A 27382-nucleotide genomic window follows, 5' to 3' on the forward strand; every position below is an offset into this window, starting at 1 on the left:
GTTTTGTCATAAAACGTGACATTTAGGCGATTTTTGACGTAAAATCTGGAATTTGGCGTTTGGCGTAAAAGGTGATAATTTATGTGAAATACGACAGTTATGTAAAATTTATGGGTGCATTCAGCAGACACAATCGCTAACTAATCGATTAGTGATTTTCTGCTGAATGCCACATAAATTGTGACATTCAGCATGTAAATCACAAATCGATTACTAATCGATTACTTAGCGATTGCGTCTGCTGAATGCACCCTATGTGACATTTATTTGATGCAGAATGTGACGTTTGACGTAAAACACATTTTATGCGACATTTGATGTAGAATGTAACATTTTATAGAGCTGAATCGCTAGGATTTCCTCTATTTTGTAGTGAGGACCTCTTTTGTACACTAGTACTATAGTAGTACTAAAAATTATATAAACACCAATGCCCTGCTGGTCAAAAGTTTGAATTTATAGGTATAGTATTTTTACTACAAAAACGTTATTACGTAGGTCAAAATTTTTGACGTAAGAGAACTGTCAAAACATTAGAATGTGACTTTTCATTATTGCTATGTTTATTATAAACACGGCAACAATGAAAAGTCACATTATAATGTTTTGACAGTTCTCTTACGTCAAAAATTTTGACCTACGTAATAACGTTTTTGTAGTAAAAATACTATACCAGCGTGTATCTGATGATAGGCAAGTATTGGCTCCGTGCGTCTCCCCTCTACTTACAGTCACGTGACACGCTGTCAGATTTTGTCAGGACGTTTTAACATTGAGTCTTATGGGATTATTTTGTTAAACTTGAATATTTTATTTTGTAGTGATAATAACCGAATACAATTGTTAGAATTCATTAGTTATTAATTTATACTGTAATTTATAGTGCAACAACAATATTTTATTTTTCGTTAATAAAAATTTATTGACATAAACTGCGATAGTGAGGTTATGTATACAAAATCAAACTGATAATCAATATTGGAAATAGAAGAATTTATATCAGATTAAGTGCGTTTTTATTTTCTGTTTATATTAATACACAATATCACTAGCAGGACACGGCATTTTTTTAAATGTCTCATTTAAACATACACAAAGCGTCCTGATAAAATTTCAAAAAACCGCCACCATGAGCAGGTCGGTCGATTTTGCTTTGACACTTTGTTAACGCTCAGAGCGACCTACTTTAAAATCGCGATAATACAAATATTTTATAAAGGCAAATGTAAGTATGTTTTAAAATCAATTTTATCTTACCTTTTCCTGAATATAATCGATGGATATCGTTTTACTATCGTCGAATTGGTAAGTGCTTATTATCGTTTTGTTAAAATTAAGACTCAGATCTTCTTCGATATTATCCTGGAAGATGAAGGCTAGCACACCAATTAAAATTTCGAATAAAAATAGTAGTACTAAGAGAATAATATACTAAAAGAGAAAGAAAATAAAATTAATTTGTATACGGATAAAATTAGCACATGACAATATTTTAATTATCTTAGGGAGGCCGCACACCAAAGAAACATGAAACGTGAAACTTGAAACACGTTTCATGAAAATAAAACAATGCTAAACAAATAGAAGCCCGCCCACCAATGTAACGAGTGTGATTCATGCGAGCGAAATATTTTTATCTTTGGGAGGCCGCACATCAAAGAAACATGAAACGTGAAACGCGTTTCATGAAAATAAAACACTGCTAAACAAATAGAAGTCCGCCCACCAATGAAACGAGTGTGATTCATGAGCATGAAATATTGTATATTCTTGAAACGTGTTTCATGAAATAGTTCGTGTTTTATTTTTCGATTTCAGTTTCATTGTTTTGGAGAATTAATTATGTGTATAATATGAATATCGACCAAGAATTTAATATTGCATTGGTTTCTGTGGTGGAACAGTACGGAAGAGTTGTACAATTACCTATAACCTGGAGAAGGACTCGAATAGACAATACCAAGAAAATTCCTCATTTTTTTTTAACTAGGACCCAACAATAGAACATAATGTTGTAAATGTTTTGTAAACCCATTGTATAAAATAATCGAAATTTGGCAGGATGATTATTCAATTACTTTGCAACCAGATGTGTACTATATTTATGATTTATATCATTGTATGGATGCACCCAATAACGTCGTTTTCTATTTTTTTGTTTTTGTTTTTGGATAATAATAATTTCCTTTATTGACTATACAAAGATAGGCAAAATGCCCTCACTCTCAGAATTCAATTTTTTAAATTTTTCTACGTTCTGTGCAATTAAAAAATGAGATAACGTGGATTTTTAACTCGCCACCCCCTTACCCCTCCCCCACAGCCAAAAACGTAGATTTTTAGATTTAATTTTTTTTAGTTGGGTTGCAATTGATTTAAAAATTTCAAAAAATTCACACGTGTAGCAGAGGCTTTTACAAAACATGTTCATTTTTTATGGACCCTTAGGTCGTGTGTACATAACCTCAAATTTTTTTTTTTAACTTTTTTTAAAACCTACAACGTTTTTTTAGAGGGGGCTGCAGGTCCAATTTTTTTTGCATTTTGTGTATTTTATCAAAAGCTATCTCCCTGATTTTTTCAGATTTTTGCGTCAGGTGCGCCATCTTGAAAAATCCGGAAAACTGTTTTTTAGGGGGGTTTTGGGGATTTTCTCCATTTTATAGACTGCAACATAGATCAACTCAAGGTTTTAATAGATTATGTATAACTTGAAATAACTGAGTATATTAGGATATTCAAAAATTGGGCGAAACACTTTTAAACCCCCCAAAAACCATGTTTGTTTAAAGTTTGGTAAGGATTTTTGCGGGTCTAATTATATTTTTTGAGGTCGATATAGCCTGAATATTTTTTTTAAATTTTTTTACGTTCTATATGATTTTAAAAAATTGGGACTCACCGCAATTTTAGCCCACTTCCCCTATTCCCCCTCCCCACAGCCAAAAATGTCAATTTTTCGATTTTATTTTTTTTTTAAGTTGGTTTGCAATTAAATTATACATGTTGTTCTGAAGCTATTTCTTTGTGGCATTTTTGTAATTAACTATTCTAAATGGGAAATAAGCCACAATTTAACTAAAAAATTATTGTATTTTCCATCTGTAATGCGATAGAGAGAATTCGATAATCTGTGACGCACTGAAAAAATGGTTTGGGACGATCTATATAAATAAGTCAGATTAAATTAAATTATTAGAAGATTTTTTTACCAAGCAACATTTTTGTTTTATTAATATTTTGTATTTTGACAACGACGTCCGTGGTGGACCTCGAAACGTTAATAAAATAATTTTTTAGTTAAATTGTGGCTTATTTCGCATTTAGAATAGTAATTATTAAATTATAAATTACAAAAAATTCACACGCACAGCTGAGGCTTTTACAGAACATCTATTTTTATGGACCCGAAGGTCGAGTGTACATATTATAACCTCATTTTTTTTGTTTTTTAATAGGTACGTATAACTTTTTTTGGCGATGGCTGCTAATTTTTTTTGTGTTTTGTGTATTTTACAAACCATATACGTTTGGCTCACAATGCAAATAGTCCACGCTGTATGCTTGTCCCGTTAGGTAAATTATTCCGATTAATTTTTTTGCACAAACTTACTCAAAAACAGGTCCTTATAACAAATCCACAAGGTGCCAGGCAGTACCGCGGTCGGAAAATTGTTTAAACATTTTTTTAAACGAATTAAAAAAATCAATTTTTTCACTTCGGGCAAATTTGTTTTAGATTCTCTGGACTAAGCTGAGCAAAAAAGGTATCTTGTAATTTTTCTATAAAATTGACTGTTGTCGAGTTACATGCAATTTCAAATTTGAAAAACGCGAAAATGGCCATTTTCAAGGCTTAATAACTCGATGAAAAATTATAATTATGAAAGTCATAAAGTGACCAACTCAAAGTTTAAAGCCCCCTTGCAATAGCCTAGAGAAATTTTTGTCATTTTATTATTAATTATTATTTTTAATAATTAAAAATGAGCGCTAAGCATGTATTGAAGCGGCCGTCCGCGAGAGAGAGATGTACATGTACAATATTCATTGGACGTTTTAAAAAAATATCAAAATTGGAAGTCAAAAATACGTTTTAAAAAAATAAAAAAGGAATTTTGAGGTTATATGTATTGTACACTCGACCTACACGGGTCTATAAAATAGATATGTTTTGTAGAAGCCTCATAAAAATTTTAAATTAATTGCAACTTTAAACAAAAAAATAGAAAAATTTACGTTTTTGTGGGCGCAGGAGGAGGGGGTGGTGGGCTAAAAATGCGATTAGTCTTATTTTTTAATCACATATAACCTAAAAAAATGAAACAAAAATATTCAGGCTGTATCGATCTCAAAAAATATCATTAAGCCCGCAAAAACCCTTACATAACTTAAAAAAATATGGTTTTTGGGGGGTTTAAAGGTGTTTTGCCCAATTTTTGATAATCCTAAAATACTCATTTATTTCAAATTATACATAATCTATTAACAAAACCTTGAGTTGATCTATGTTGCAGTCTATAAAATGGAGAAAATCCCTAAAAACCCCCTAAAAAACAGTTTTCCGGATTTTTCAAGATGGCGTACCTGACGGAAAAATCTGAAAAAAATCAGAGAGATAGCTTTTGATAAAATACACAAAATCCAAAAAAAAATTGGACCTGCAGCCCCCTCCAAAAAAAAGTTATAGGTTTTAAAAAAGTTAAAAAAAATTTTGAGGTTATGTACACTCGACCTAAGGGTACATAAAAAATGGACATGTTTTGTAAAAGCCTCAGCTACACGTGTGAATTTTTTTAAATTTTTAAATCAATTGCAACCCAACTAAAAAAAAATTAAATCTAAAAATCTACGTTTTTGGCTGTGGGGAGGGGTAAGGGGGGTGGCGAGCTAAAAATCCGCGTTATCTCATTTTTTTAATTGCAGAGAACGTAAAAAAATTGTGAGGGCATTTTGCCTATCTTAACCCTTTTACTTTTGTTTTTTTGATTACTATACAGGGTGAGGCAGATAACTGGCCTATTAGAAATATCTCGAGAACTAAAGGCAACAGAATCATGAAAATTGGAATGCAGGAGTTTTGAAGGATGATCTATTAAATGAAAATATTTTCATCTCTTTGCAACTTCCGGTTATACCTTCGCTTTTTTAAATGGGACACCTTGTATATTTTTACATTTTTGGATTCTCTTCGATGTCTTCTTTCTTAAAATATGAAGTTTTGTAATGTTATACAGGGTATTTTAAAAGATAATTACGTTTTTTTATTAATTTCGTAGCAAAAGTCACACCCTGTAGAATTGTAGTAGTTTAACAACTGAAACTCTACTTACGTTCAAATGATTTTTAATATAGTCTACTATTGTTAAGAATCATTAGTATAGCTAAATTTTTAATTTTAGTATACAGGGTTGGTCGAAACTCGGAATGAGTATTTTCTGAGTTTTCTTAAATGAAACACCCTGTATTTTAGTATTGTAATGAAATTATATTTTATGGTACTTTTTTATTTCTTAAGCATTCCCTATACCTAACTGCTTTAATTTGTGCTTAATTGTTAATCGCAGCAACAATCTTAACTACGTAGGTATTTTGATAGCTAAACCATTATTGGTAATTTTAAGGATCAGTCTGGATTAATATGTATTTATTTCTGAAAAATTATTTGTGATTGAATATTTTCACGGCCAATCTAATAAAATTTTACGTATTTTTTGTTGCAATTAATGCTTAGCTTGAATCACCAACAACTCACAAATTAAAGCAGTTAGGTATAGGGAATACTTATAAAATAAAAAAGTACTATGAAATATCATTTCATTACAATACTAAAATATAGGGTGTTCTATTCAAGAAAACTCAGAAAATATTCATTCCGAGTTTCGACCAACCCTGTATACTAAAATTTCAAAATTAGTTATACTAATGATTCTTAACAATAATAGACTATATTAAAAATCACTTGAACGTAAGCAGAGTTTTTAATGTCAAACTATTACAATTCTACAGGATGTGAATGTTGCTACGAGATTAATAAATAAACGTAAATATCTTTTAAAATACCCTGTATAATATTACAAAATCTCATATTTTAAGAAAGAAGATATTGAGGAGAATCCAAAAATGTAAAAATATACAGGGTGTTCCATTTAAAAAAATGAAGTTATAAGCAACTTCCGGTATAACCGGAAGTTGCAAAGAGATGAAAATATTTTCATTTAATAGATTATTGTTCAAAACCCCTTTATTCCAATTTTCATGATTCTGTTGCCTTTAGTTCTCGAGATATTTCTAATAGGCCAGTTATCTGCCTCACCCTATATAACATGAAACGGTTTCGTTTTTTGCAATTTATTTGTTTCATGTTTAACGTTTCATGTTATGTTAATGTGATGCCTCCTTCTGGAAACGGGTTTCATGAAATAGGTCGTGGTCTATTTTTCGGTTTCAGTTTTATTGTTTGGATCATTAATTACGTGGTGTAAATAATTTCGTTTTTCAGGATTTGATGATTTCTTTGATGTGCCTTATTCTCTATCTTCAAGGAGATTCAACGAATGTATATTTTATAAATCGAGTATTTGTCGTTTTTAAGTGAAACTTTATACAGTACCTACTTATGTTTAATTACATTTATAACAACTTTTTCAGGAGAGCAAAGAAAGGAGCGATTATTGGTCATGTAACTATACTAGATATCAAGATTAAATAAAGCAGTGATTCATGTACACTAAATTTCTGTTAGGCTTATGTTAACAATTATTGCATTCTAGTTTTTGGTACAGCGACCAAAAAATATAGACATCTTCTGGAGTTTCCAAAGTTTTCGGCACTAAATTAATGCAAACAGATTACTCGGGGGGTTTTGGGTCGCTGAATACGAATACGTCATCAGACCCGACCCCAAGGCACGTCATCTTTTGGAGTTTCGAGAGTTATCGGCACTAAAACGATGCAACCATATTAATCGGGTGGTTTTTGGGGTTGCTAAATACGAATAAGCTATCAGAACTGACTCCGGAGCACCTGGTGCTCAGGTTCATCAGGTGACCATCACTAAAAAATTAACTATGAAAATGAGCATAATTTTAGAGGATGCATAACTTTTGAAACTGCATGTGTGTATAACAAGTTATAATGAGTATCACTTTTTTTACCCTGCTGCGTTCTATTCTCTATGTCTCTTCCTTTGCATATTAAATACATGAGATGTTTTTCGTTTTCGAAAAGTACCTATATCAATATTAGGGTGGAACGAAAACAATGTTTTTATAATTTCAATGTGTAATAGTAATAGAAAATTACCTATGTCCATTGTTAAGCCACAAATGAAATACTTTTCCAAACCAAATATTTTAGAGGTGCCGCAAAAGGGTTGAAAATCAGAATTTTTAGTTAAATTTTGCGAATTTTGATGATTTTGGTTTGGTAAAGAATAGCTATTGTAATATTTTAATTCCTATTTTAAATGATAAATTCACACTCTAGAACTACTCAGTTCAAGATAATTTTAGTTTTACCTTACAACAGTCCAATATTTATTTTTACTAAAACTGACAAAGTTTGAACTTGTATTCCACATTTAAAGAACTATTTAATAGTAAATATTTATTTCATTCCTTAATATAATTTAACATTCTAACTGTAGTAGAAGAGCATATTTCAATAGTAGAGGAACCTGGGTCAACCTTCCTAGGGCATATAACTCCTGCTTCCGGTACAGGTGATGCTACAAAAGATAGCATAATGGAGCATTTTCAAGATGATAATCCTTTGAACTTTGCCAATATAACAGCTGTCGGATGTGACGGAACTGCCACTAACACCGGTGTTAACTGTGGTGTAATTCTTTTAAGAGAAAAAAACCTCAATAAGCCGCTGACGTGGTTTTCAATTTGTTTTTCTACACCAATTAATTGTCTTGGCGTCATTTGTTTTGCACATTGGATGGAAAAGCTAAAGGTTCTAATGAATTTGAAGGGCAATGAACTTGAAATCTGTAACCAGCTTCCTGTGGTTAATTTCGCTCCCATACAAAACAACCTCCCTATTCTAGAGATAAAGGATGATCTAAGCACAGATCAAAAATATTTACTTGAAATGTGCAAAGCAATCTCCAGTGGTGTATATCCTTCTGATCTTTCTTTAAAAACCCTTGGAAAATTAGCTCATTCACGATGGCTTACGTTGGCCAATCGCCTTCTTCGGTTATATGTTTGGCCTTCTTTGGCCATTTTGTGTTAATGGATCAAAACATCTATGGAGACTCATCAAATTTTCACGTTATCTTTGTGAGGAATTTTTCCAAATAATTGATCCAGTAATTCAAAGGAATGCTTAATTCTCCCACTCATAAAATGTGCTTCTCTCCATTTTATGTGACAAGAGAAAACACATAGGGGAGCTAGGTCTGCGGCGACTTTTGAAGGCAAGATCGGAACAAAAATGGTGTAAGGAAGTTTGTTGTCCCGAAGCTTAACTTTAATTCCAATGACTACATTAATATATTTAGCTGGACGAAAGTAGAAATTACTAAGCCTCCTATGACAAAACGTATAACTGACGAGTACTTCAAAAAGTATATAAGTGAAGTAAGAGACCATAGTTATCAGGCGCAGTGTGTGGATTTTCCGTGTTTTCCCTGTGATACGTAGGCAGTGAAAAGAGTCATAGAGCTCGTCATGAGTCTTCTATTAGTGTCTGTGATCTTGAAGCAAAAATGGTTTTGTTAGAGCAAAGATTGCTTCCCAAAAGATTATGCCCAAATTTGAGACAAAATACCAATTTATTTAAGTATCAAGAGGAATATTGTAACTAAAGAAATCTTATCGGATTGTGTACATGTAGCAATGAGAGCAATATTAACTGTTATTAAAAACAATATTTTACTAAGAAATATTAGCAACGACACCAGCTTAAGTATATAAAATATTTGAAATTTTCTGTATTTTTTTGTTAAAAACCCATCTTTTCAAAGCTCTTGCGGCACCTCAAGATGTAAACCTAGAACAAAAATATTTTGCAGTTTTATTGTAGACATGATAAGGCAACTTTTGAGTGCTATTAGAAAGTTCTTTGAAGAAAAAAAATGTTTTTTCCGATCCTTTCGTTCCACCCTACTATATACCCCACGATTTTTAATGTTTTTTGGCGGGTTAAAAAATACTTACTAAAAATAATAATTTGGTCCAACGTTTTGGTATCGCACAGCATCCCAAAAGGAATACTAAAATGACTAGACAACCCGTAGCTAGAAATAAGTAAAATGCCGTTGAGTACATGTGACTATCCAGGACTCGTAAGAAATGGAACGTAATCATAAATTTCCATGCTGCTAACGCACAAATCGCTAATCCAGTGAACTAAAACAGATAATATTTAAACAAATTTAATGAGAACTAATGATCAGAATAATTGTCTGAATTAAGAAAGCATTTCGTCATTCTCAAATACCGAGCATATCAAAGGAATGAATTCCCTAATACTAAAAATATCGCGTATAAATTTAATTAAAAAAAAAACAGATTATAATATTTAAAGGCTATAGCGGGATAAGATGGTAAAATCTGCACTCGGCTGGATTCAGCTTCCTATGTTACCCCTGGTGTCCCCTATGGCAAAAAATGTGTTTTTTCCAAAAAAAAAATTTTTTGAGCTTTTCTTTGATTTAAAAAATTAGAAAAAATTCGTGAATATATATTGTTATTTTATATATAAAAAGTTATATATAAAAAACACATTTTTTGCGATAGGGGACACCTGTGACCCCATAGGGAGCTTAAAATTTGCTTAGGGGGTTTTTTAAATATGTACTTTCGATTGCCCAATACCAAGTAATAATCCAGCCGAGTGCAGATTTTATCGTCTTATCCCGCCACAGAATATGTTCTGTAGCTTATTATTAAAAATTAGTTTCTTAACATTGACTTAGTACGGATCAGTTAACTGTATTTCCGGCGGTATTCTTGTTGTCACTTGGATAATATAAATATATAGTCCAGAGTAATAAGGATTTTCTCGGGACACTCAAAGATCCAGGTAGCTGACTACTTTTTTAGTTATTGTAGACCTATAGGAAGAAAACCTACCTGTTTCCTGCCTAGAGTTCGCGTCCGTTTTTTAATTATTAACAATTTAGTGCAAAAATCGCGATTTTTTCGATTTTTTGCACCCCATTTAAAAGCTAAATAGTTGACATAAAATTACAAAATTTAATTTTTTTAGAGCATTAAAATACCTTTAAAATGCCGATTTTTTAAAGTTAAAAAGTTAATTTGTTGCTACGAAAACTGCAAAATAAGTGAAAATCGTTATTTGTTAATAACTTTTACTAAAACTACCTTAGAACTTTAGTGTTTCACCCAAAGTTGGATATTGAGGTACTTAAAAAACCCTTAAAATTTGAGACCGATCCGTTAATTAGTTTAAGAGTGATTCTATTTGTTTATCCCAGACAGGGGCGTCATTTGATAGGGGGCAGGGGGGGCATTTGCCCCCCCCTGGCCCTGAAAATTACTGAAATTTACAAAAAATAGATCAATTTTGTATTATGTTTGCATATAAATGTATTGTATATATAATGCTTGCCCCCCCCTATCAAAATTTTCAAATGACGCTCCTGATCCCAGATACCTTTATTTTGCAATAAGATAAGACAGAAAATAATAAAGATAGGGAAATTCTGAGTATGCGAAATGAAAGTAGAAAAGTGACAGTATCAAAATGTATTAAAAAAGATAAAAAAAATTAATATAGTCAAACATCCTAATGCCAAATTTTTGAAATTTTGTAGTTTATAAACATTTAGAATAACTTTAAAAATGTTGTCCGTAGAAACAATATTTTTATATATTCGAAAAGATAATATTTTAACACGAATTTTCAAATAAAAAAATTTAGCCTGGGTTCATTTGGGACAAAGTTAGCCATATGTTTTTTTTTAATTCACAGCTAATTTGTTTAGAATAATTAAGGAATCTCATTAATGCCATTTTAAAGAATGGGATTTGTATTTTTTCTTAAAAAAATTGCACAAACATTGTATTTTCACAGCACCCTCTACGATTTTTCAAAAATGTAGTTCAAACGATTACTAGGGGGAACCTACAAATCCACCGAGTTAAAAAACCGAAAAAGCAATTTCAAACGAATATAATTTTCTGTATCTCCGGATCAACTCAACGGGTTTTGGTCTTTCTTTTTTTAATTTGTATGTAATTTCTACGTACATTACAAATATGCAATTTGTTTATAAATTTATTGATTAATAAACAGTCTAATTTGTTTAAACAATTCTTGAAAAATATTTTTTTTACGAAAATCTATTTTTTTAATTATAGTGTCATTAATGATCATAGAAAAAGTTAAAGTACACTTTAATAAATAAATGATTTTTATTAGATAATTATTTATTGAAGATAATTTATTTATTAAAGTATACCTTAACTTTTTCTGTGATTAATAACGATAGTATGATTAAAATCATGGATTTTTGGGAAAAAATTACTTTTTCAAAAATTGTTTAAACAAATTAGACTGTTTATTAAAATAAATGTCTATGCTTCTTTTCATAAGCATTTTTCAGTGCGTCACAAATGATAGAAAAAAAGGTAAGTCCGTGATAATATACATTTTAGTGACATGACATTTTAGTTAAATCTGACAGTTGTCACATTTTATTTGCGATTTGGCATAAAATCAAATCAATTGTGTTTAATGCATTTATAAAATGGTATTTTCTTTGATTTGTATAGTCTTATAAATTGAACAGATTATATTCGTAGATATATTATATAATTCGTAAATAGTTTTTTTTCGATTATAGCGCCATCTATTGACAACTAGAATAAATGTTATAAATGTCACCGACGAAATGTAATCACCGACGTGCGTTTTTTTCTGTCACATGCAATTTAATGCGTTAGAAAGAAATCGAAAAACTGTGACGCACTGAAAGATCCTCATGAGAAAAAGCATAGACAAATTGCATATTTGTAATGTACAGAAAAATTACATACAAATTAAAAAAAGATTGATCAAAATATATTCAGTAGATCCTGAGATATAGAAAATAGTAGTTTTAAGTTGCCTTTTTTAGTTTTTGAACCGTGCATTTGTCGGCTCCCAGCCTCCCCTTCACTTACCACGACTAGTCACCAATTGAAATACATTTCTACAAATTCGTGTAAAATACCAGCTTTTCTAATATGTAATAGCTATTTGTATAACAAGGGAAGAAAGTGCTACTTTTCATCCCGAGAATGAAGTTTACTGCCCGACGCGTAGCGGAGGGCAGTAATCATTCAAGGGAGGAAAAGGCACTTTATTCCCATGTTATACATATGGTTTTTTCACCTTCCTCAAATTAATAACAATACAAGTCAGTTTTCATTTTTACTTAATTTATTTATGTAACTAACCAACAAAATTTATTAAAACTAAAACTAACAAGTAGGTACAATATAACTGTCAACTGTCAAATATAAGTCAAATTATTAATGTAAACATTGTTAAATCAAAATGACAATTTACTGTTTTTTACCATTCTGCAAAATACAGGGTGTTTTATAAATAAACGTTAAAATGTATAGATACTTACGTAATAGAAAATAGATATTGTACAGGGCGTCAATAAGTTATATTTCATGAATCAAATACCATGACGTCACTTTTACTTTTCCTCCCTAGGGAGGAAAAATATTTTCCTCCCTAGGGAGGAAAAGTACAACTTTGCTCCCTACAATCAGGTCCGGAAAAGTATACTTTCGGTAGAGGTAGGTGGAAAAATAATTTTTTCTACGGACAACATTTTTAAAGTTATTCTAAATATTTATAAACTACAAAATTTCACAAATTTGGCATTAGGATTTTTGACTATATTAGATAATTTTTTTTCCACCTACCTCTACCGAAAGTATACTTTTCCGGACCTGATTTTAGGGAGCAAAGTTGTACTTTTCCTCCCTAGGGAGGAAAAGTAGAAGCGACGTCATGGTATTTTATTCATGAAATATAACTTATTGACGCCCTGTACAATATCTATTTTCTATTACGTAAGTATCTATACATTTTAACGTTTATTTAAAAACACTCTGTATTTTGCAGAATGGTAAAAAACAGTAAATTGTTATTCCGATTTAACAATGTTTACATTAATAATTTGACTTATATTTGACAGTTGACAGTTATATTGTACCTACTTGTTAGTTTTAGTTCTAATAAATTTTGTTGGTTAGTTACATAAATAAATTAAGTAAAAATGAAAAAATGATTTGTTATTTGAGGAAGGTGGAAAAACCATATGTATAACATGGGAGTAAAGTGCCTTTTCCTCCCTTGAATGATTACTGCCCTCCGCTACGCGTCAGGCAGTAAACTTCATTCAAAAGTAGCACATTCCTCCCTTGTTATACAAAGAGCTATTATCTTTCTTTAGTACATTTTGAGAGCATCAGTTTTCTACTTTCATTTGGCATACGCAGAATTGCCATATCTTCATTATTTTCTATCTTATGTTATTGCAAAATAAAGGTCTCTGGGATAAAAAAAATAGAATAACTCTCAAACTAATTAATGGATCGGTCTCAAATTTTGAGGGTTTGTTAAGTACCCCAATACCCAACTTTAGGTGAAACACTAAAGTTCTAAGGTAGTTTTAGTAAAAGTTATTATCAAATAACGATTTTCACTTATTTTGCAGTTTTCGTAGCAACAAATTAACTTTTTAACTTTCAAAACTCGGCATTTTGAAGGTTTTTTAATGCTCTAAAAAATTAAATTTTGTAATTTTATGTCAATTATTTAGTTTTTGAATGGGGTGCAAAAAATCGAAAAAATCGCGATTTTTGCACTAAATTGTTAATAATTAAAAAACGGGCGCGAACTCTAGGCAGGAAACAGGTAGGTTTTCTTCCTATAGGTCTACAATAACTAAAAAAGTAGTCAGCTACCTGGATCTTTGAGTGTCCCGAACATGGTCTATTTCTAGCTTATTACCCTGGAGTAATATTGCTTATTCCATTTTTAAGGTGATACAGTAGCGATCAACAGGTAGCCAAAACGCGTTCCAAGATTGCGGCTGTAATTTGGAATATTTTTTCGAGATATTTGGCACACGTATTCGTAATATAATAAAGAATGGCGGTACAGAGCCCAATTTGAAAAATATATTAATATGTGGAAATTACTCTGTAATTAAATACAATATTAAAAAAACGAGCCTGTACCGCCATTAAGAAGAACAAAAAAATACACTTTCTTCAAATAAACTTTTTTATCCGATGCCAAGATTTTGTGTCATTTTGGAACTACTAATAAAATAAAAAAATTTAGTAGTTCCAAAATGACACAAAATCTAGGCATCGGATAAAAAAGTTTATTTGAAGAAAGTGTATTTTTTTGTTCTTCTTAGTGGCGGTATAGGCTCGTTTTTTAAATATGGTATAATTACAGAGTAATTTCCACATATTAATATATTTTTCAAATTGGGCTCTGTACCGCCATTCTTTATTATATTACGAATACATGTGCCAAATATCTCGAAAAAATATTCCAAATTACAGCCGCAATCTTGGAACGCGTTTTCGCTACCTGTTGATCGCTACTGTTTCCTCTTAATATTGGTTAAGTTAGGTGCACGCATTCTTTATTGTATATCCTCTGCTTATAAAATCCAGTATGTATTTATTTACTTTTTAAAAATGAAAGACAACTCATATTTCATTTCGGAGATAATCAATCAATAATAAGTAATCTCCTTACGTACGTTTCACTCTTTCCAGAGATCCTCAGAGGGACTATAAGACAGTGGCGGCTAATGGCTTTAGGGACAGGGTCGGCAAGGTTTTGTCTCCTCAGATAGGTATGTCATCTAATTAAAAAGGCTTTAATTTCATAGGAGATTTTTGGTTTTTGTTTCTTCCTATAAATTTAGAACCTAAACCTGTTTATAAATTAAGTATATTTAGTCTATGTTGTTTTGAAGCAGCAAAATGGGTTATAGCGTCATTGTAAAATTAGGGATTCCAATGAACTGTCAGTGGTGGCCGGTGGATGGCTAAACTGACATGGCCATAGACATAGTTAAGGGGGGTGGTCATTTCGTATCTAATGTTTACATTGAATATTGACAAATTTGTAAAGAATATCCTGTTTGGTTTTGTTTTTTTGTTAATTGTGTAGCGAAATTTGTGAAATTGTGATAGCAAATTAAATATGAAGTGGTTTAAACATTGGATACGCCTATGGATGACAGTTTCGCCATCCAGCAGCCATATTATATCACGTGATTTGGAATGCCTAATTTATTATTGCTTTGGAGAGATTTTAAAAGTTTTTTCCATTGACATTTGAAATTTGAGACAAGTTTGACATTCTCTCTTGTTTCATGGTGTTTCGACAGTACGTTTTGACTCTTTTGAGACAAGACAAATCCCGTTCATTGAGGCAGAATTTGCCCACATTTGAGCATAATAATTTATTAATTTGGGGAACAGTTTGTTGTACCTAATGAATTGCAGTATATAAAATTATACATATTTTGTAACTTATCCCACCTTCCGAAAATATTTGGATCAGCATATAAACCTGTTAATCCATTTTCTTATTTTATTTGATTAAATAATGATGGATAATTTTTAATGAACTTGTCTAATAGATATTTTGAAAATTCTTTGGCGTAACTTTTAAATTTTGAATCGTCAAAGAGGTCAATGACTTATAAAAGTGAGTAAATAATAGTTTTGCCTGGTGCAATAGTTTTAACTTTTGCCTGGAGATCATACAATTCACCGGACATCAAGGCAGCGCCGTCATAAATTTGCCTTACCAATTTATTTTTGATATCAAAAAATTTTAATATGTTCTTTAAAACACCAAAAATATATTCTGTCTTATGGCTTCTACTCACGTGTGAAAACCTAAAAACCTCTCATAAATATTAGACGTAACGTGTATCGAAGAACAATTGATACTTGTGAATGACATGTTACCTCTATCAGTAGTTTCGTCTACTTCTACCGAAAATCATCAAAATGTAGCTACTAATTGATTCTTTCATTCTGTGCTGTTTTAGATACGCCGCTAAATGTCTTCGAGTCAAAAAGTAAATTATAAAATTTGTTAAACAATTTTATTTGTTCTCTATAATTAACTTGTAACGAATCCTCCGATTCATCCTGTCACCTAAATGGTAATTCCTAACAAAAAAAAATTACAATATCAATCATTAAACGACGTAAAACTACCCATAAACTAACCTACTTACCTATTTCATAATTTTATCCCGGGCGAGATAGCAAGGTACGTGGCTAGGTACGTGCCTTGCTACCGTTTGCAGATCACCGCTCGGCAGATTGGTTTCTGCCGTACTTGCCATTCAAATAGAAACGAGAAATGTATAATTGGTTGCCTATCGGCTAATATTCCATAGCTTCTTATTACAAGCAAATCTTCAATCTGGGGACGGCTTGCCGAAAACACACAATCGCAGTCGGGTGCATGGCTATAGGATCATTTTTGAAAAGTCTCTTACGCACAGCGCACAGGGATCACTTAACGTATGAGATCGATCGAATTCTTTTAAAAACAATGAATATAATTTAGTCTGTATTATCTCACCGATATTTTTTTTATTTCACAGAAACGAATATCATCAACTCTGACTAAATTAAATATTTAAAAAAATCTATAATGTGTCCATAAATGTGTGGGTCCCTGCCGACCCTGACCAGCCGCCACTGCTATATGATCTGCTCTAAAAATCTCTGGAGAGCGTGAAACGTATAGCCCAATAAATGACCGTTTTGGAGTGTAATTTCCAGGGGCAACTCCGAATTGCATGAAAATTTGGATTTAGGTTCTACTTACCCTCCACTTTAAAGTTGAATTTGTACCGTTGGTTGCTTTTACTTGGGGGGTGACATTTACCACTTCTCGGGGGGTGAAAAACTCGTGTTTAAAATAAGGCCGGAAATGGATAAATTGACTTATTTTAAGCACCTTTTGTTCTATAAAGTTTTTTACGTAAGTCAATACTTTTCGAGTTATTCGCGATTTAAAATGTTGATTTTTCGACAAAAAACCTACGTTTTCAGACCGTTTTTCCCAAATAACTCAAAAAGTAAATATTTTATTGAAAAAATGTGTTAGCAAAAGTGTAGCCTATAAAAAAACGAAAAAAATGGTGTACCAGTAAAGTCTACAAATTTAGTCGAAGCAAAGTTGTAGCTCATGAAAAATACGTTCTTATTCGTCTAATTCCAAATCGAATAATTCAACGCGAAATCACCGAAGAAAGAAGCTTTTTTCAGGAAAACCTCATTAAATTTTTAAAGTATCAAAAAAAGCTTCTTATTTGTTTTTTACAAAAGTTTACAGCATCAAAAAGAAACGAGTTACACTGAAAAAAAAGTTGGCCCCTTTTTTTTGGTAAAAAAATCGTGAAAACCTCCCTCTATTTAGCACCCTAAATGAAATTAATCGTTTGGCTTTACCATCTATTTTAACTGTATGTGTATTGTTTATATGATCTGTAAGTTTGATTGGTTTGAAGTGCTTATTTTTGAAAACATTTGATTTTATAACAAAAAAAAATTTCTAAAAATTTTTGAAAAATTTCATTTTTTCAAAATAACTTAAAAATTATTAGTGATAAGAACAATCTTAAGGAGTAAAAAAATGAAGGTTTTGCTATTATAAATATGCTAGTTTCATTTTGTTTCTCCGTAAGACAAAAATTGGTTAAGATATGGCTGTTCAAAATTTGCATACACCCGTGATTAGTGACCCATTCAAGCTTTCTCAATTATAACCCTTTCAAAAATAAACACTTTAAACCGGTGAGACTTACAGATCATATAAAAAATAGATAGGTAAGTAAATTGTTTGTAAAGCGGTAGCGATTAATTTCATTTGGGGAGCTAAACACGGCAAGATTTTCATGATTTTTTACAAAAAAAAAAGAGGGCCAACTTTATTTTGAGCGTAACTCGCTTATTTTTAATGCTAAAACTTTTGTTAACAATTAAAATAAAGCTTTTTATAAACACTTTAAAAAAGTTTAAATGGGTTTTTCCCGAAAAGTGCTTAATTTTTCGGTGATTTTACCTTGAAATATTCAATTTGGAATTAGACGAATAAGAACGTATTTTTCATGAGCTACAACTTTGTTTTTATTTAATTGATAGACTTTACTGATACACCATTTTTTTGGGTTTTTTATAAGCTACACTTTTGCTAAGAATATTTTTTTCGATAAAGTATTTACTTTTTGAGTTATTTGCGAAAAACCGTCTGAAAACGTAGTTTTTTGTCGAAAAATCAACATTTTCAATGGCAAATAACTCGAAAAGTATTGACTTACGTAAAAAACTCTATAGAACAAAAGTTGCTTAAAATCAGTCAATTTATCCATTTCCGGTCTTATCTTGAACGTATGTTTTTTCACCCCCCGAGAAGGGGTGACTGTCACCCCCCAAGTAAAAGCAACCAACGGGACAATTTCAACTTTGAAGTGGAGGGTAAGTAGAACCTAAATCAAAATTTTCATGCAATTCGGAGTTGCCCCTGAAAATTACACGGTATCGCCGAATTTCCCGTTCATTTACTGGGCTAGTAGGGCACGATTGATCATCTCTGAGCTGACATGCTGTCTGAGCTGTCTTTCATTTTTTCAGTATACTCATATTGTGAGCACACGGGATCGACTTTCGTTGGAATTTTTACCTAGACGAATGGACGAATGGAATCAGAAACGAAACAAATACTTTAGTCAGACAATTAAAAAGGGAACACTGGTAGAGTTTCTCAAAACAGATGGAACACGACTTCTACGGAACACAAAAAGAAGCATGGAGATTAATCAGAGGACAAAAAAAAAAAGATGAACGAATTAATAAAAACGAAATACATTCATAAGGAAACACGGGCAGACTACTTCCGATCTCTATTTGCTACAGGCAAAGAATACAGCACCATACAGCAGTTGGCTGCTGTATTCTTTGCTACAGGAGACGATAATAAACCACCAACACCTGAAGTTATGACAAACGAAGAAATAAACATCGAGGAGGGAGAGGTAAAGGAAGCATTAAGAAAATTAAAAAATAGAAAATCTCCAGGAGTGGACAGAATGTCGAACGAACTCATAAAGTATGGAAGACAAGACCTGACTAAACAACTATTAAAACTAATACAAAAAATAATAGAACAAAAAATAATACCACAAGAATGGATATCAAGCATCCAGTATTATACCAGGCAGTATTATAGGCAGTACTAGGCAGTATTCAAAAAAGGAGACAAATGGGACGCGGAGAATTACAGAGGAATTAACTTATTAAACACAACATGACAATTAACAGCCAAAGTGATGACAAATAAACTGAATGAAATTTTAGCAGAAGAACAACAAGGTTTTAGGTCGGGAAGATTGTGCACCGATGCTATATATTTATAATGAGGCAAGTTCAAGAGAAATCGTTAGAATACAATATACCGGCATATATACGTTTCATGGACCTTAGGAAAGTATTTGACAAGGTCAAATTAAAGGACGTTATCCATTTGTTATACTCAAGAAAGGTACCTCTAGGAATAATTAAAACCATCGAGGACATCTAACAGAACAACACAATAAAAGTAAAAGTAGAAGATAAACTAACCAACCCAATTGAAGTTGGCAATGGGATAAGACAGGGGGATTCCTTGAGCCCTTTACTGTTGAACCTGATCGTGGATGAAATAATAAAAAAATAAGAATTAAAAAAGGATGATAAATGGGAGAAACAACTTAAAATAATTAAATAGCTGCTATGCAGACAATGCGATACTATTATCTAAAAGTGAAAATGATTAACAATGTATGCTGCACCAATTTAATATAACTGCCAAAAAATTTAACATGTTAATTTTTCCAAAAGAGACTAAATGCATGGTTATAACAGCGAATCCAATAAGATGTACATTGGAGCTGGGGGGTCAGATAATAGAACAAGTGATGGAGTTTAAATATCTAGGCATCACACTAAATGAGATTTCCAAAATTTCAAAAACTCGTAATAACTTAGCAATACAAATTTAAAATCTTCTGTGTATTTAAACCATTTCAAACGACCCAAAAACGTGCGAACACTTTTGACGTCACATCATTATATTTTAGAATGACATTTAACGTATGTCATTGAAATAATATAATATGTCTTAATATGCAACTATCAAAATATTTATAAAACTGAATGTCATAACGAATGCCAAACCTAATGAATTAATGGCGAGGTCATCAAATACTATAGTGATATGACGCCACGACCAATAAGGACGCGTTTTGGGCTACCTGCTATAATTTAAATTTTTCTCGATTAGGGGCCAAACGAAAGACTTATTTTCTTTAATATGTTTTAATGTAAGTACCTACGGTATGCGGCAAAATAAACAGTACTGAAATTCGTATGCCTCAAATTTGTATGCGTCATGTGCCGAAACGTATTGAGTGGTTTCTGAACATTGTTATAACGTTTGTCAATATCATGTTAATATTAGATACTTCAGGATGGTTCTCAGTTTTGCAGAAAAATTTTTTATATTGGAGTACTATTTTCGGCAATACGGAAAAGGTCACAAAAACGGTCCAAGCTTAAATTCTTAAGATCAATGGTTTCAGCAGGATGGGATAACCTGTCACACTGCCAGGGAGTCTCTTCGAATACTGTGCGATCATTTATGGAGCTTCCACTCAGCAGAACTAACCTCCACCAGATGCGTACATATGGGGAATGCTGAAGGAGTCACCGTCTGCCATTTCGGAATTGAGGACTAGAATTAAAGATTTTTTTCGTGCCAGATGCAGTTGCGGATCTAGAAATTTGCCTTAGGTGGGAACTTCCAATGAAAAACCAACCAAAAGACATACCAAAGATAAACTTAGATTACATAAAAGACATAAATAATAACTTATAGGCATTAATTTTGCTTAATTTTTCTAACTAGCTTGTTTATTGGGTTGAATTTGTCTTTCTGTGGTTTCGGTTTCATGTGAGCTAATATATTTTTATGTTTGAACAATTTTTTTTTCTTTAATGTTGGACCTTGTTAGGGTGGAAATTTCCTCATTTCCCTCCCCGTAGATCCGCCACTGGCCAGAGGGCATGTTTAACATCTGCTTTATTGGGAACGTGCGTCGTCGTGAATGATGTTTGCAAGACTATATTATCATGTATTATAGATATATAAATAATCATAAACATTTCAATATTCATTTCAGTACTGTTTATTTTGCCGCATACTGTATGTTCTGTTTTAATTTATAACATTTTTTTTCGAGTTTAAAATTTTATGCAGGTTTCCTATACCTACAATAGATATATTTTTCTTCTTCTTTCTCTGTATGCAATTCTGCTTGTTTTGATTGGATCGGATTGATACTTCTATGGAAGGTTGTCACACAGTACTTTGCGCGGTCGTCCGATATTTCTATATATATAATCGGTTCATAACGTTCTACGACGTCTTCCGATTCCCAATCGCCATTGCTCTCGATCGTAGCACATGTCTTCGTTCAAGCCTCTTTCTCTGATTTCCCTATGGATTCCTTCTATCCAGCTTTTCCTAGGTCTTCCTCTTTTTCACCGTCCTTTTGGTGCCCATCTTAGCACTTGCTTGGGTAATCTGTCGTCTTCCATACGTTGTACGTGGCCAAACCATCTTAGTTGCTTTGTTTTTATATCGTCCATTATTGTATGCTTTACATCCATCATCTCCAATATTCTTATATTTCTGATTTTTTGTATTCTTGATATACCAGCAGATCTTCTCCAGAAGTCCATTTCAGTCGGATTTTTCTTTAAGTGGCCAAACTTCGCTGCTGTATGTTATAATGCTCTTAACAATGCTGTTATAGATGTTATGTTTATTTTCTTTGGAGATACTTTGGTCCCATAGGATTTTGTTCAATAATGCGATAGCTTTCCTTCATTGTGTGCACCTTTCTTGGATATTCTTGTCCAACGTTCCATCTTGTGTAATTTTAAGACCCAAGTATTTATATTCCTGACAGTGATTAATAGTTATTTCATTTTCCAACGCTAGATCCTGCTGTATACCTCCAACGTACATATATTCCGTTTTCTTGGTATTCACTTCTAAACCCCAGTTCCGGTACTCTTCTATGATTTTTCGGGTCATATATTCAATATCGTGATAATCCTGGGCCATAAGAATCTGATCATCCGCAAAACATAGAGTGTATAGCATGTTATCATCATTTAGCGGTATACCCATATTCTTACATTTCCTTTTCCAGGATTTCAAAACTTGCTCTAAATATATTTTAAATAGTGTCGGCGATAGACAGCAGCCCTGTTTAAGACCCATATTCACTTCAAATACTTCTACCAATTGGTAATTTATCTCTACTATTTTGGCCACACGGGTTTCCCCAACTGTGATTTGGTGATTATTCCATTCTTTTTTTTGTCACTGTCCATTCGTTAATACACTGTACGTTTTCTTCTAATATTTTCACTCCTCTTTCGATCTCTCAGCGTATTTCCTGTAATTCTCCTCAATACTCCCATCTCTTCCGTTCCCAGTAGTGTTCGTATTGTGAATGTGTCGGGTCTGGTTTCTCATGCATATGTTATTATTGGTCTTATCTGGATATAACAATTCTTGACTTCATCTGTGCTAATATGTCGGTTTTGCCATATAATGTTATTAAGGCACCCTATTTGTCAGTCTATTTCCTTTTTGTACTTGGCTCTCACGTCTTTGTCCAGAACTCCAAGGTATTTTATTCCGTTACTTGTTCAATACTGATGCCATTAATCTCAATTTTGCATATCTGATTGGTTCTCATATTGATTATTTTGCTATTATGTTAAATCTGTGAACCAATCTGTGCAGAATATGGCAAAGAACCCGTGCACCCCAGGATAAAAATAGATTAAACCAAGCTACAGCGCGACTAAAAACTTTGTTAAACAACAATAAAAACAACGACATAAAACGATATCTACAAAATCTATCTGCTACGGAAACCTCCGAATACTCGCTATGGAAGGCAACACGAAAGATTAACAGACCACAACTCTCTAATCCGCCTATCCGGGCCAGTAACGGACGATGGGCTAAAAGTAACAACGAAAAAGCTACAGTCTTTGCCAAATACCTGGAGGAAGTGTTCCAACCACATGCCCAAAACAACAACTCTGATGCAGAAGATAATATTCAATTGTATTTAGAATATCCATACCAACTAGAAGCACCGTTGGAGAAATTCACAGCCAAACAAGTTTTCAACAAAATCCAAACAGATATGAATCCGAAAAAGTCCCCAGGGTTCGACTTAATCACTGCAAGAATTTTAAAAGAACTTCCCAAGAAAGGCGTGCAATATTTGACACAGATTTTTAACGCAATCTTAAGAACTGGTTACTATCCCCTTTTGTGGAAAGTGGCACAAATCATCTTAATACCCAAACCAGGCAAGCCTGTAGAAGAAGTTAAGTCCTATAGACCTATCAGTCTACTTTCAGTGATGTCAAAGGTTTTTGAAAAACTCTTACTAGACAGATTACAGCCAATCCTCGTGGAAAAGCAGCTAATACCCAACCACCAGTTTGGATTTAGACAACAACATGCTACCACCGAGCAAATTCATCGAGTCTGCAATTCCATAAACAAAGCCTTAGAAGAGAAGCAATACTGCTCTGCAGCCTTTTTGGATGTCTCGCAGGCTTTTGATAAAGTCTGGCACACTGGCTTGCTATACAAAATAAGAAAAGTCCTTCCTCTCAACTACTTTCTAATCCTCAAGTCCTATCTCTCCGACCGCCATTTCCTTGTAAAAGTTAAAGATCAGTGCACTAACTTATATCCAATCAACGCTGGAGTACCTCAGGGTAGTGTCCTTGGACCAGTTCTCTACCTACTCTACACAGCAGATCTTCCTACAAGCCAAAACATCATCACAGCCACATATGCAGATGACACAGCAATCATTGCAGCTCACTCAAACCCGTACATCGCCTCGCAACTGCTCCAGACAAATCTCGACAGTATAAATATCTGGTTACAAACATGGCGAATTAAAGTAAACGAAAGCAAGTCAGTACATATAACGTTCACTAATCGAAAAGATACGTGCCCAACCGTCTCAATAAATAATCAAGTACTACAACAAAAGGATGACGTAAAATACCTAGGTATGCACTTGGACCGCAGATTAACGTGGAAGAAACACATATTCACGAAAAGAAAACAGTTGGGTCTGAAACTCAATAAAATGTACTGGCTGATAGGAAAAAGGTCACAACTGAGTTTGTACAATAAAATTTTAGTATACAAGGCAGTGATTAAGCCAATATGGAGCTATGGTATCCAACTGTGGGGATCTGCGTCGAGATCCAATATCGACATCCTGGAGAGATTCCAATCGAAAACCTTGCGCATTATCACAAATGCACCGTGGTACATGCCCAATGAACACATCAATCGTGATCTCCAAATGAAGACTGTCAAAGAAGAAATTGCCAGTTACGCCCAAAAATACGACATCCGACTACAAAACCACCCCAACAGGCTAGCGAAGAACCTAATGAGACCCCAGGCAAACAGAAGGCTAAAGCGCCACACTCCAAGCGATCTACGAACAAGATTTTAAATTTTAAATTTTCAAAAATATTTTATTTATTATAGAGTTTTATTTATAGGGTTTTATTTATTAGTCACAAATAATTTTGTTAAGTACTAAAATTATGATTTTATAGGTTATTGTCACTGGACAGTCTCCTGCAAGTCTCTTTTAATTGTTAAACAATTTACTTATTGTAATCATTATTACAGATCGTAAATAAATGGGATGTTAAAAAAAAAAAAATCCGCAAAACATAGAGTGTATAGCATGTTATCATCATTTAGCGGTATACCCATATTCTTACATTTCCTTTTCCAGGATTTCAAAACTTGCTCTAAATATATTTTAAATAGTGTCGGCGATAGACAGCAGCCCTGTTTAAGACCCATATTCACTTCAAATACTTCTACCAATTGGTAATTTATCTCTACTATTTTGGCCACACGGGTTTCCCCAACTGTGATTTGGTGATTATTCCATTCTTTTTTTTGTCACTGTCCATTCGTTAATACACTGTACGTTTTCTTCTAATATTTTCACTCCTCTTTCGATCTCTCAGCGTATTTCCTGTAATTCTCCTCAATACTCCCATCTCTTCCGTTCCCAGTAGTGTTCGTATTGTGAATGTGTCGGGTCTGGTTTCTCATGCATATGTTATTATTGGTCTTATCTGGATATAACAATTCTTGACTTCATCTGTGCTAATATGTCGGTTTTGCCATATAATGTTATTAAGGCACCCTATTTGTCAGTCTATTTCCTTTTTGTACTTGGCTCTCACGTCTTTGTCCAGAACTCCAAGGTATTTTATTCCGTTACTTGTTCAATACTGATGCCATTAATCTCAATTTTGCATATCTGATTGGTTCTCATATTGATTATTTTGCTATTATGTTAAATCTGTGAACCAATCTGTGCAGACTATCTTCATCTTGGGCTATCAATATTGTGCGTAATATAGTATTTTTACTTCTTTCTCGTAGTTTTTCGTTCTGTGTACTCTTCTGTTGTTGACACTGTTGATGATTTCTTCGATGACTAAATTGAAGAGTATGATAATGTAAGACAACTAAAAAAACACTAAAAAAGTGTACACTCTTTATTATATTGGCGACAAATGGTTCCGTGCGGCTACTTCCATCTCAACAGACAGGCGACTATTTTAAAAACAATTTTGTATTTTGGTAAATTACTCCCTACCGACTTAATCCTACACCTTATCATTATTATCCATACAAAGCGTGATACAACGTTATTACCAATATTTTTGTGATTAACTGTAGAAAATTAGACAATAGAATATAAACTTCTCGTCAAAAGGGATATACAAAATTAGGCTCATTTTCATAATTTATTTTTTCGTGAACAGATTAACAGATTCCGCTATTTTTTTTTTACTATTGTAGATTTTTGTTTAGTATTTACACAGTTGTGCAAAGGTTTACTCAAACTTCTTTTTTGTACTTATACCGGGTGGATAAGAAGAAATGTTTTCTTATGTTAAGTTTGAGACGCCCTGTAGGGAGGACGAGGTACAAATGTGAGTATAGAATCGTATTGTAGTCTTATGTTTTGTAAACATTTTGTTTTTCTAATGTCCCTGATATCTTTAGAAACAAAAAAATATACGGTTTTGTAATTCAGTATGTGTTTTAACCGAAATAAAAGTTTGAGATACCTTGTAGGGAGGAAAAGGCACAAAGATGGATATGCATCAATGTTATGTTGTAGTCTGATATTTTCCCAATATTTTATTTTTGTAATTTCTCTGATATCCTTAATAACAAAGAAACTAGACGGTCTTATTCTTTAATATGTGTTATAACTTACGACATGCCATACGTGATGAGGCCATGTCTATTTCTTACATATAGTGCGAAAGGAACAGAGTAAAGAAAAAAATCTGTGTAATGATAATTTCTCGGTATTTAAAGAGCCTCCACGTAGACACCAAATCCGTACTTATTCTCAAGGAAATTCCACCCCAAAACATTACAGAGCCTCCATTAAACAATCTCGTCTTTCTTATATTGCGCTGTGCATATCGCTTACCTGGACGACAAATCTGTGCTCTGTGCGTAAAGAGAGTTTAGTCCTAAAACACCGTTTTGAGATAAACGCGTTTAAAGTTTGCAACGTCCTGTGGCGCACTTAATAACTCATTAGTGTACAGTGTGTTAAGTCCCAAAATTGTGGGACTTAACACACTGAGTCTTCCTGTTTCTTAAATAATCATGAGTCTAAGTTCAGGACATAACACGCTTTACACATATTGTTTTTCATTAATATCTCAGTTTAGAATTGGAATTGGACTTGACAAATTATACACACATGTAGATATCAAATTCTAACATACAGATAGTGCATTTTCTAATTTCGACCATTTTTGGACTTAACTCGCTTTACGCACAGAGCACAGAAATAACTCTTATAGGTGTTGATAAGAACAGTTTACCTTATGTACCTTTCTGTTTTTAAAGTTTTGTTAACTGCTATTTTTTATTGTTAATTTAGTTTTGTTTCAGTTGAAACACATGTTAAAGAGTAAAACCACCTATTGTCTTTATTTCAAAGATATCAGGGACATCCAAAAAGCAAAATATTCCAAAACATATGACTACAATACGGTTCTGATGTATACTCACATTTGTACCTCGTCCTCCCTATAGGGCGTCTCAAACTTATCATAACAAAACATTACTTTTCTTGCACCCGGTATAAGTACAAAAAAGAAGTTTGAGTAAACCTTTG

At 32.7% G+C, this 27382-nt stretch overlaps 1 protein-coding gene across 1 annotated transcript in view; it reads right to left on the minus strand.

The window, feature by feature from the left end:
- LOC126881473 (CD151 antigen-like) overlaps positions 1 to 27382 on the minus strand; it is a 76176-nt gene that overhangs the window by 38185 nt on the left and 10609 nt on the right. Inside the window, exons 3-4 of the mRNA XM_050645748.1 lie at positions 9171 to 9362; positions 1258 to 1431 (exon numbers count right to left, since the gene is read on the minus strand). Coding sequence (XP_050501705.1) covers positions 1258 to 1431; positions 9171 to 9362 — 366 coding nt within the window. The remainder of the gene's footprint in view (positions 1 to 1257; positions 1432 to 9170; positions 9363 to 27382) is intronic.

This window comes from Diabrotica virgifera, chromosome 3 (assembly GCF_917563875.1).
Source record: "Diabrotica virgifera virgifera chromosome 3, PGI_DIABVI_V3a".
Taxonomy (NCBI): Eukaryota; Metazoa; Arthropoda; class Insecta; order Coleoptera; family Chrysomelidae; genus Diabrotica; species Diabrotica virgifera.